Source organism: Babylonia areolata, chromosome 12 (genome assembly GCF_041734735.1).
Source record: "Babylonia areolata isolate BAREFJ2019XMU chromosome 12, ASM4173473v1, whole genome shotgun sequence".
NCBI classification, from domain to species: Eukaryota; Metazoa; Mollusca; class Gastropoda; order Neogastropoda; family Buccinidae; genus Babylonia; species Babylonia areolata.
In genome coordinates, this window is record NC_134887.1 from 13697198 (window position 1) to 13709697 (window position 12500).

General features: G+C 42.0%; 2 protein-coding genes across 3 annotated transcripts in view; one reads left to right on the forward strand and one right to left on the reverse strand.

The window, feature by feature from the left end:
* Window positions 1-325, forward strand: part of LOC143288069 (sodium-dependent dopamine transporter-like) — a 78839-nt gene extending 78514 nt beyond the window's left edge. The window contains exon 15 of the mRNA XM_076596339.1: window positions 155-325. Coding sequence (XP_076452454.1) covers window positions 155-259 — 105 coding nt within the window. The 3' untranslated portion in view covers window positions 260-325. The remainder of the gene's footprint in view (window positions 1-154) is intronic.
* Window positions 326-10035: 9710 nt separating this feature from the next.
* The window catches only part of LOC143288070 (uncharacterized), a 10595-nt gene continuing 8130 nt past the window's right edge, over window positions 10036-12500 (reverse strand). For both annotated transcript variants that reach the window (XM_076596341.1, XM_076596340.1), the window contains one exon: window positions 10036-12073. In XM_076596341.1, the coding sequence (XP_076452456.1) occupies window positions 12000-12073 (74 nt within the window). In that variant the 3' untranslated portion in view covers window positions 10036-11999. The remainder of the gene's footprint in view (window positions 12074-12500) is intronic.

Sequence of the window (12500 nt, forward strand, 5' to 3'; positions counted from 1 at the left end):
GAGAAGCATTGCAGCGTTCAGTGTATGTGTGTGTGTGTACGTACGTGTGTGTGTTTGTGTGTGTGCTTGCGCGTGTGCGTGTGTGCGTGCGTGAGTGCGTTCGTGTGTGTGTGCGCGCGCGCGCGTGTGTGTGTCTATGCGTTTTCATGTGCAGCGTATCCACCACCTGATGCAGCCGCGCAACCGTCGCGAGCTGAAAATCCACAACGCCCGCCACACGGTGCGTCTGAACGGGGGCGGGCAGGGCGCCTTCGTCTGAACGTAGCCCAGCCCTCTTCTCCGCGACCAAGCCCTTTGCTGAGCTCTCTCATTCTCCTCCTCCTTCCGCTGCTCCTCAGTCAGTCTCTCTGCTATCATACATCGTGATGAGTTTTGGAGTGTCGGATGCTATTGGGGAGGAGGGTGGCGTTTTTTGTTTCTTGGTTGGTTTGATTAATTTAGGTTGGGTTTTCTTATGTGATTATGTGTGGGTTTTGTTTTTTGGTTTTGGGTTGTTGTTTTTTTTGTATCTTCATCGCTTGAGCTGATTCTGTGTGGTTTGTGGAATTATTTGTTACAGACTTGCTCTTGGCTGAGAGGACATGAGTTGTGTGTGTGTGTGTGTGTGTGTGTGTGTGTGTGTGCTGTTGTTGTTGTTGTTGCTTTAGGGAGACAACAGAAGCGGGTTTTTTTTGGTTTGTTTTGTTTTTATATATTTTTGTAATTGTGTTCAGAATTGCTTGTAACTTTTTGCGTATATTGTTGATTTTGCAAAACACATAGGACTTCAGAAAATACTTTGAACTTTTTTTTTTTAACTTCATGTAGGATTTTAATTTCTTTCTTCTTTTTTTTCTACCCTCTGTAACAGAAAAATAAAACAAGCATTCAGACTGTTAATCAAATCCATAGCGCTGTACAGCTGTATACAATGCCATTTCACATGAAACTGCATAGCATTTTGCATTGCATTGTGCTTTAGAGCACACCACACCACAGCACGCCATCCCACACAGTCATAATACGACACTACAATGTACCACACACACTCTATTGCTTTGCATGAGACTACAATATATCGCACCCCACAACACTGCAAGGAACTGCACTATATCATTCTGCAAACTACATCGTACTCCGATACGCTGCTACGCTGCACTACGCAGTACCACTACGTCATACGACGAATACAATACATGCCTACAGTTGTGTAAATTTGCCTTGAGATACACCAAAATTTAGAAGTCAGCAAAGATGCTAATATACGAATGCTTCATGATGTCGCTGTTGTCAGAATGGTAATCTCCCACTTCAAACTTGCGTCAGGTTTGCATAGCGATCCTAGCACGCGCTAATTTAGGTTTTGTTAGCTTGACAGTGAGATAACTCAGTGAACTTAGGGGGAAAAAGGGAGTATTCTGACCGTTAATTAAGCAAGACTTAACGCCAGTACATCCCACCGCTGCTTCCCAAGTTGTTGCTCATAGTAGTCACATTTAATATATATATATATAATGAAATAAAAATCCAAACTACATTACATGACGCTACACTGCGATTGCAGGCTTTCTGCCATGAAAGTAGACATCCAACTTAGCTAAGAGCCGCATCACACGAGCCGTCAGCGTCGGTAGCTGTACCACCGGGCCACACATTCAAAATGACGTCTGAAAGTGAAGTTCAACGACCTTTTGGCTAGCGCTCTTAAATGTTTTCAGAAGAAAAATAAAGTGGTCTGTGTGTGTGTGTGTGTGTGTGTGTGTGTGTGTGTGTCTGCACGCTCATTCATTCTAGTTGAGTTTTAGGTAAGTAGATTTTCTTCGTTTGAAGTTTTGTGTGTGTGAGGAAAGACGTCTACGCTTTTGAACTGGTTGTGTGTTTGGGTCAGGTTAAAAATGTGTTTAAACTGTTCTGCACGCATAGCATGTGGCTTTTGCATAGCATCGCAGAAGATGGACTGGAAGGCAGTTTAGAAATGGTAGCAGTATGTATAATTGAATCCATCATGCCTTCGTGGTAAGATTCAGCATTAAGCTCACTCGAATTGATCAACTGGTTTTGGGGTTTTTTTGTTTGTTTGTTTGTTTATTTTTTGTTTGTTTGGGGTTTTTTTGTTTGTTTGTTGTTGTTTTTAATTCTTTCTGCCAGTTGTTATGTTCAGCATTCATCATCAGGTTTTTGTACACATCTTGATCAATTTGTCAAATGATACACTTTGGTAGAAGTGGTTAGTCTGTGCTTGAAATGGTTCTCACGCCAAGTCGAAATTACAGAGCTTGTGCGCTTACTTTTAGTCACGAAAAGGAATTTCCGGAGTTGTGATCAACGTGTATGATAAGCTTTTTTTTTTTTTTTTTTTTTTCTTTTTTTTTTTTTTTTTGCTTTTTTTTTTTTGCTTTTTTAGAGAGAGAGAGACTCTACATTACGGTTGTGCCAGTAAATGTGATGCGTGTTGTATATAGTTTTCTGCACTCTCTCCAGTGCAGCATAGTTGTTGTATGCTTGCATTTGTTATTTCTTTGTACAGTGGAATTCAAATGGACACGAGGTGTTAGGACTTTCACTCTGCTTACAAAGTTTGACAGGTTTCATTAACCTGGTGGAGGATTTGTATTTGCGTTAGAATTTGGTTGGAAGAGAACGGAATTTTGATGTCGCGAGGTGGAAGAAAATAAAGAGTTTGTTTTTAGATTGACGGTACAGTTTAGACAAGCATCCTACTATTTTGGAAGGAGGGGGGCCGGGGGGGGGAGGGGGGAGAGAGAGAGAGCGAAATAAAAATCTTCTAACAAAAAACACCGGAGCAACAGACAGAGAAAAGAACACGCTTCCCAGTCAGTGTTCTGTTACCCAGAAAAACAGGGAATGAATATGAATTGACTATGAACAAAGTTCGGGTATACATAACAAGATACGAACATAAATCGAAAATCATACACAAGCACAGATACAGTAGAAATTAGGATACATACAAGTGCATATCAATATAAAAACTTATGCATACTCACACATGCACCCACTGCAAACACACACACACACACACACACACACACACACACACACACACACACACACACACACGTTTGAACAGAAGCTGCACATTACATGTGGATGGGGCTGATGACTAGATCTTCAGGTAGATGGTTGTTGATCATATTAGATCAGATCTAATCATTGGTGTGTCCACTGAGCTTCCTGAATTTTCATTTGGGTATACGCCAGTTTGTTTGTTTGGGGTTTTTGTGGCTGGATTGTACGTGGGGGGGTGTTTTGTACAGAGTATTCTCTGACAGAAAATGATTTTTTTACTGGGTGGAGATGAAACTTGTGTGTGTGTGTGTGTGTGTGTGTGTGTGTGTGTGCGGCATGTCCACGTTGACTATAACACGTTTTGTGAGTTGTTGTTCACCATCATGTATGTTCCGCTGATGGTTCGGTGTAATTAAGGGATGTATATTTCTGTGTGTTTGCAAAGGTGGATACGTTCCACATTGTTCACAAGTTGTATACTTCGTAGATATTTTTCTTTCTTTTTTTTTCTTTTTTTTTGTTGTTGAAAATTTGTAAAATTTTTATCCTTGGTCGTTGAATTTACCTGATTTATATAATCCCATCGTTGTTGATCTTCTTTTAATGTGGGTTCTGGTTACGGAATACGTTTTGAAGTTTGAAAATGCGTTTGGGTTTCGTTTTGGTTTGTTTGTTTTACAACAGGAGCAAAACTTACACCGTGATACATAATTTAGCTTATTCTCGTACACAATATTTGTTAATCCGTGAATATACATTACATTTTGAAAACTTCCAGAGGGATAGACTGATTCTTTCTTCTTCTTTTTTTGTAAATATTTATGATTAATGTGTACTTGGAAATTATTTTCTACAGTTTTGTTGTGATTTGTTGACTAGAAAGTTAGAAATTGTTTTCTACGATGTTGCTGTGATTTGTTGACGAAAAGGTGATGGGAATCGTTAACGCTAGGGAATATATTCTGTAAAATCGCGAGTTTTTCTTTTTAAGAAGACAGTGTGTTATTTCATTTCAGACAAAGGTTCTCTGAGGTGATTTATTACACAGACGCATACTAATGCTCATTACGGTATACGTTGGAGTAGAAGAAAAAAAAAGAAGAAAAAAAAGAGCTATATATACACTCCAGGTTGGTATAGTCGGTCAATAACAACTTTTTAGAGCCTTTCAATTTTGGCGCGATTGTTAATGCCTGTTTTATGGTGTGATATCGTTGTTGGTGTTGACTCGGTTATCTGCCCGTTGAATACTGGGGGAAATCCGCGAGATGTGTACATTAAAAGAAAATCTGTTGATAGTCTGTTAGTGTATGATAAATGTATCAATGTGATATTCAGCTAGTCAGTTAGCTGGCAGTGTGGTTACTAGTTCTCATTGCTGCAGTCAGATACTGAACATTGCCATAGTTTGTGAGGTCGGCGTAGATCCGCAGTTTTTGTTTTTATGTTGTTGTGGTGTTTTTTTTAATCATTGCCATGGTTTGTTTTGTAGTTGTTTGATTGTTGTCTCGGCCAAAACTTTTCTTTTTTTTCGTGTTTGTCTACAAAGAAATGTTTCGGATAATTTCGGGTGGTGTATACATTGCATTCTGGGTGTGTTTTTTCTTCTTCTTTTTTTCTTTTGTGTGTGTGTGTGTGTGTGTGTTATGCATACATTAATCCCGATGATTCAACGTATGCAGTGATGTTCAATACTGTCCTGTGAAAACACAGAGATTGAGGTGGTACTGTATCAGGCAAGCGTTTGTTAATTAAAACAGGTAGTGTTAGTTCATTCTGATGATGATGATGATGACGATGATGGCGGGTGGGGGGGAGGGGGGAGGGGGGTGTTGGTATGCATACATACACACTCTGAGACCTCACGTTATGAAGAAGGATTTGGGGGGAGGGGAGCGGGGATACTGGGGACTTGTGGCCACGTGGAGCGCGGATCTGTTCTTTGCGGACATGACTTGTGACGTGTTGTGTGAGGAACGTAGTCTGACCTCAAAAAGCTACGGGGAACGGGACAATCAGCAATAACGTGAGGTGGGTATCACTGCAATGTATATAATATACATATTGTCCGTGTGTGCTATGAGGCGTTTTTGGATTTCCATGGCCCACGATATTGCTGATATGGGGTTGCATTTTGTGTGTGTGTGTGTGTGTGTGTACAGCGGCATGCGGGGTTTTTCTGTGTGTGTGTCTGCAGCAGTAATGGCTATTGTGAACATTCCCTGCTTGTTGCTTTGCTTGTGCACTGTGCACAGTCACAGTTTCTTGATTGTTCCAGGTTTCTTGGTAGTCCGATCTTGACCATCAGAACAGCAATGGAGACAACTGCTGTCCCGACTATCTGGGCTAGATTTTGATCATTGTCAGTGGAGAGTGTCTCGCCCAAGTTACATACAACACCCCCACTCTCAAAGCCAAGACAGCTATAGGACAGTCGGTGTTGGGGATGGTCCCCAAAGGCTAACTAGCCCCCCAAGGTTGCAGCACATGAGAGCCAGCGCAGTCTTGTCTGGTAGTCTGAGAGTCTTAGTCCTTCACAAAAGACTAAGCTGTAGATGAAATCCCATTGATCGTACAGCTCTGACTTTGCTGTTGCCCTAACAGTAAGCTTAATTATGTTAATTTGTGGTACAGTTTCAGTTTCAGTTTCAGTAGCTCAAGGAGGCGTCACTGCGTTCGGACAAAACCATATACGCTACACCACATCTGCCAAGCAGATGCCTGACCAGCAGCGTAACCCAACGCGCTTCATCAGGCCTTGAAAAAAAGAAAAGAAAAAAGGGAATAAATAATAGATAAGCTTACATAAATAAATAAATAAATAAATAATAATTATAATATAGAAAAAGGTAGTAATAATAATAATAATAATAAAAAAAAATTATTAAAAAAAACAAACCCCACAAGAAATCCACCGTGACAAGGCGTCATACAATACAGCACATTCACCAAAGGTAACCCATGTAGGAAGACTGATACATACATACATACATGTGGTACAGAACATGCGCACTGGTCATGCCAGCCTCGATTCAGGTTGGATTAGGATAGAGTGGAAGGGGTGGCGAAGGTCGCTGGCGCCATTTCTCGTTCATCGGTTGGACCGTTTTGGGTTTGTTTGTTTGTTTGTTTGGGGGTTTTTTGTTTGTTTGTTTTGTTTTGGGTTTTTTGTCCACACTTTTGAAATCTGAAGTGCGGTGTGTTGTCATTCATGGCGGTGTTTCTGTTGGTGCGTGAGCAGTTTCGTCTCAACTACAGAATGTGTGTGTGTGTGTGTGGGGGGGGGGGGGGGTCTTGTTTTGTTTTGTTGTTGTTGTTTTGTTTTTGTTTTTTGTTTTTTGGTGTGTGTTTTTTGGGGTGTTTTTTTTTTACTAAAGCTAAAACATTTGCTGTCAGTTGCTCTGACCGAGTTTTGTTGCCAAGGCGGGTTTGTTTTTTTTGTTTGTTTTTGTTTATGGCAGGTCACACGTGCCCATTAATGATTCTGCAGTGGGTTTGTTGTTGTTGTTGTCGTTGTATGCGCTTTCAAACCTCTCAAATCATTTCACAATAACACGCAAGTTGGACACAAACCACGCAAAAACACAAACACACACGCACATACATACACACACGCGCGCGCGCGCGCTGCACGCACACACAGATACGCGTGGAAGAAGTAGATGTGGATTCATAGAACACAGACATGGATTGCAGCGCTTTGCTTTATGTAGAGACTGCTGTAAAAGAAATCTTTTTCTGTTTCGTTTTCATTTTGTAAGTAAGGAACTGTGACGGATCAGAAAAGGCCGAGAATTCCAAGTTTGTACAAACTGAAAGTACCAGCAGCTCTCTCCCTTTATTTCTTTCTCTGTGTCAAATTTGGGGACTAAAAAAATTTAGGAAATGTACTCTTTTAGCGAATTCTTGTTGTGTTGTCAGCTGTGGTGATGGGTGGGCTGGGTTGGTCATTTTGAGCTTGTCTCATCTTGTTCCACAGTTGTTGTTGTTGTTGTTGTTTTTTTGTTTGTTTTTTTGTTGTTGTTGTTTTTGTGTGTGTGTTGGATCAATTTGTTAGTCTGCTCGTGGCAGTAATTTAAGTGGTCGAATTTATTTTCAGTAGTTTGAAATTAAGAAAAAAAATATGTTGTTGATATTTCTCCAAAATGTGAAGAACACATCAATAAGAAACGAATCCAGAAATAAATCAATAGCTAAAACAGACAAAATAAAACAAACACGGAATGTGTTTGGATAAGTATAGCCTACATACATAAAGAAAACTTCGTCAAACACGGAATATTCGAAATGCAGTCAAAATAGATATAGCCAACTTATTAAAAAAAAAAAAAAAAGAAAAAAGAAAACATCGTCAAACACGGAATACTCGAACTCCAGTCAAAATAGATAATAGCCAACTTACAAAAAGAAAACTTCGTCAAACACGGAATATTCGAACTGCAGTCAAAATAAATATAGCCAAATTTTTTTTTAAAAATACTTTTTTTTTTTTAAACCATCGTCAAACACGGAATATTAGAACTGCGGTCAAAACAAGAAAAGCCCACATTCGTGAAGATTGTGATGTTCACTGATGTAGACACCAAGTAGAGGTATGGTTTTTTTTTGTTGTTCTGTTTTGTTTGTTCGTTTTTTGTTGTTGTTGGGTTTTTTTTGTTGTTGTTTTTTGTTTTGTTTTTTTACTGCGTGGTGTAGTGTGCTTCTTCCAAGGAAAATAACCAGGCGGATTTGTGATCATATCAAGTAAACTGAAGGATTAAGTGGTGTGTGTGTGTGTGTGTGTGTGTGTGTGTGTGTGTGTGCTTACTAGCGTTAAGGTATGTACATACGTAGGCGGGTTTTCTTTTCTTTATCGTGTTTGTGTAAACCTTTTTTCTTTCTTTTTACATTGTTGAGATATATCCACCTATCGATCCGATGAGCAATAACTGTTAACTGTTCCTAGTTAACTGTTCGAACTGACGTGTACGTTACCATGTTACAAAGTACAAACAGCAATAAGCGTACGTGTTGTCTTCATGTGTGTATGCATGTATTTGATCCCGCGCGCGTGTGTCCACGCATTTATCTGTGTCTGTGTGTATGTGCGTACGCACATGTGCGTGTGTTGGCTGGTTGGTTTGTTGGATTTTAAGTCTGCTAACCGTCGGTGACATTAGATTTATTTTTAAAGCGGGCGTGCGCGCGTGTGTATGTGTGTGTGTGTGTGTGTGCTTACGTATATGTGTGCGTATGTATGTGTTTAAGCGTGAGAGAGAGAGAGAGTGTGTGTCAAAAATTGCCCTTTTTAATACATGTTTTGCGTAAGTTTGTATAGAACTAAGCTGAATGTGAAATCAAATGTACGTGGTAGTGTAATAATGACATAGTTCCCTTGTGACTATTATTCCAAACCTGTGGGTGATTACCAAACTGTGCTGGGTGTGTAGTGGAGATGTCTTTGCGTTGTTGTTTGTGTCCTTAGAAGAAAAGAAGGGAAAAAAGCCTTGGGGTTGTTTGTGCATTGTCTTTTGGTCATTCGAACCAAACCCTTTTCAGTAGTGAGTTCATTGTACTCGTAGTAGGTGTGAGTGCATAGTTAACTACGTTGCTGTAAAAATACTACTTCCATTAATGAATGGAAACGTGTTCCACTTTTTCGTGTATGTGTTTTTGTACGACGTGTTTCTTAGTTTGATACTTGTTCTACCAATAAACTGAAAAAAGTGCAGTGGGGTGTGTGTGTGTGTGTGTGTGTGTGTGTGTGTCGGTGTACGTTCTCTCTCTCTCTCTGTCTCTCTCTCTGTCTCTCTCTCTCTCTCTGTCTGTCTGTCTGTTTCTTTCTTTCTTTCTCTACTTCCTTTCCGTCTATCGACAATTCACTAGCCCTCTGTGTGTTTCAGTGTGTTGGTGTGTGCAGCGTGCGTGTGTGTGAACATACACAAAATATGTCATTGTATGTCTGTACATCAAAATGATTTATTTCAATTCACTGTCCCTCTGGCATTTCGAGAAGAATCATTGTCCATGTACTAGTATCACACACATGCACGCACATACATATGCACACACACGCACGTGCGCGCGCGCTCACACACACACACACACACACACACACACACACACACACACACACACAAACACACACACATACGAATGTTCACATCCAACAACAGAATTTCAAAACAAATAATTTTACAGCGACCCATCCGCCCCCCCCCCCCCTCCCTCCCCCCTCCACACACACAGATATATACATATATATATATATATACTCAAGGTCTAGCGGAGGGGGAGAAAATATCGGCGGCTGAGCCGTGGTTCGAACCAGCGCGCTCAGATTCTCTGGCTTCCTAGGCGGACGCGTTACCTCTAGGCCATCACTGCAGTCTAGTCTCCTTCCTCAGTTCTGTCCACTGCAAAGTCTCTGAAAACTCATCGTCTGCCACCACCCCACAACGTCTCCTTGGAACCTACAGCTTCCTGTCCAACCATCGTTTCTCCTGTCAAACCCAGCTCAATACATGATTGGTCCCCCCACCATCCCCCCCCCCCCCTCCCCCCCCCCACCTCCCGCCCCTTCCCCACAGGCACTCAGATTGTCACTGGAAAAATTCTACAGAAATTACTCTTTTTGTCACAACACATTTCTCTGTGTGAAATTCGGGCTGCTTTCCTCAGGGAGAGCGCGTCGCTACACTGACAGCGCCACTAATGTTTTTTGTATTTGTTTTCTGCCTGCAATTTTATTTGTTTCCCTATCGATTTTTTTTTTTCTTTCTTTCTTTCTTTCTTTCTTTTTTTTGCAAAATTTTCCGAGGGACAACCCTTTTGTTGGCGTGGGTTCTTTTACGTGCACTAAATGCATGCTCCACACGGGACCCCGGTTTATCGTCTCATCGGAATGATTAGCGTCTAGACCACCACTCAAGGTCTTGTGGATTGGGAGAAAAATACTGGTGACTGCCGGTGTGATTCGAACCAGTGAGCTCAGATTCGTTACCTGTAGGCCAACACTCCAAACAAATACACTTTCTGGCAAAAGCATAAAAATAAATGAATTAAGATCTCCCAGGTCAACATATGTGCAGACCTGCTAGTTCCTGAACCCCTTCGCGTGTATACGCACGCAGAAGATCAAATACGCACGTTAAAGATCCTGTAACCCATGTCAATGTTCGGTGGGTTATGGAGACACGAAAATACCCAGCACGCATGAACCACGACAGAGTCATCGGCAAGCCGATGTTGGTCGTGTGACGGAAAGAAGAAGGAAGATGAAAGAGGCGGAGCTGCACTGTAGCACCCTGTAACACAGCAGCCTGAGTTTCACACGGAGAATTATGTCGTGACAGGGTTATTCTGTACAATTCAGGCATCGGGTGGGTTGCCTGAGCGAACTTAGAAGCGCTAAGTTTGCTTATCGTTAAAAATGTTCATAACTCCTACTGCAAATTAGAAGCGCTAAGTTTGCTTATCATTAAAAATGTTCCTAACTCCTACAGCAAATTCCATATATTTAGGAACATTGTTAACTCAGCGCAAACTTAGCGCCGCAAAAGATCGCCTCATGCATCCCGCCACTAGACTTCAATAAAGCCTTTGATACAATCCCTCACCAATGACATTTTATACATATCAACATGGCATCAAAAGTGCAACGCGCGGATTGGATAGACAGACAGCTTCCTGTCCCAGCGCACCAGGAGGGATGTTATGGAAAGTGAACACTCAATAGGTGACCGTTGACTCTGGCGTCCCACAAGGCAGTACCCTTGACCCTCTGCTCTTCCTGTGTCATAGCAAAGACCTTCCAGCAGCAGGGCAAACTACAGGACACGTGTATCAACTCAACAATGCCTTTCTTCTTCTTCTACTTTCTTCTTCTTCTGCGTTCCCCAGGTCATGCTGTCAGATAGTCAATCCGGTCTGCAGCGCGAAGTCCGCCGTCCTCCGCAGTGCAGCAGGTGGTCTCCCAGAGCTTTTCGTGGAGGTCTACCGCAGAAAGCCAAGATTTCCTCCTCAGTGCACCAGAAGTTGGGCAGAACTGCCTTTCTTCAATACAACTAGGGAATACAACACCTGACATGTGCAAGAAGCACACACCACATCACACACACACACACACACAAAAACACTTAAAAGAAAGAAAGAAAGAAAGAAAAAAGCCAACAGCATCATCAGCTTTCTGTGACAGAAAACACGCAACAAGATACAAGACTATTTCAATTTCTCTGAAAGAAATATTATTGTCGACACGTTTCCTGATAGAATCCACCACATCGTTCAAGAAATGACTGAGCTCACTGCCTACATCGCCCAAGCCGAGATCAGCCCTGAAAAATACGTATAGCCACAGTCTGGGACCCTCACCGTCAGTTTCAGTTTCAGTGTCAGTTCGGACAAATCCATATACTACACCACATCTGCTAGGCAGATGCCTGACAGCAGCATAACCCAACGCGCTTAGTCAGGCCTTGAGTGCATGCTGATATATTTGTGTACTTATGAGAGTGGGATTTCTTTTTTCTTTTCTTTTATTTTACACAATTTTGCCACTTTCATCAAAGCCACTTTGAGAAGTCAGGACGAGCAAAGTATAGAAAATTAATAGATAAATTAATTAGATTTTTTTTTAAATTAAGACATCGAGCATGCTGCACGTTTCATTTTGAATGAAAGAAAACGAAGCTCCTTAGCTAGCTTTTGTGCGCGAGGTCACACGACTTGCTGCAGAAAGCTCCTCGCGACGTGTTGAACAGCGAAGGACGCCGACTGTTCCCGCCGCTGTTGCTGCCGACTGTTGCCGCCGACTGTTCCCGCCGCTGTTGCCGCCGACTGTTGCCTCCATTGTTGCCGCCGCTGTTGCCGCCGACTGTTGGCGACGTCCCGGGGAAGGGGAGTGGGGGGTCGGGGGGCAGGGGGGTGGGTGTGGGGGGGGGGGGGGGACTGGAGATTGCTACAGGTCGTTCACTATGCAGTAGCCACTGCAGTCTTCCTCCACTGCGGACCTACGGCCACTGACTGTGCATTCTGCCCTCCCTGTCCGCTAGCTTGGCGCCGGTGGCTGGGGCAACAGGGTGAGCTGGAGAAGAGAGAGATACGGATACGGATACGGATACACGTATGAGTAATGCTAACCTGTGTTGACTGTGAAATTTACAGAATTTGGATGATATATACCTTGTTCTTAAGTCATGCAGGGCAGGACAAGTTAGGACGAAATGTACTTCATTTTCTTCCACCTTGTTGTAAAGTTTGCACCTGAGATCAGTTGCATTATGTATTCTATATCGGTAATAATATACTGCAATTTCAGAAATACCAAGCCTGAATCTTGCCATTGAATACGTTATGTGTCGAAGAGAGAGAGAGAGAGAGAGAGAGAGAGAGAGAGAGAGAGAGAACACTGAACTGAACACTGAAATGTTTAATGTCATTAGCTGTCAAGCTCTGGTGACAAGGTAGGTACAAACCAAAACAAAAATGGTGCAAAACAGATAAAAATGTAA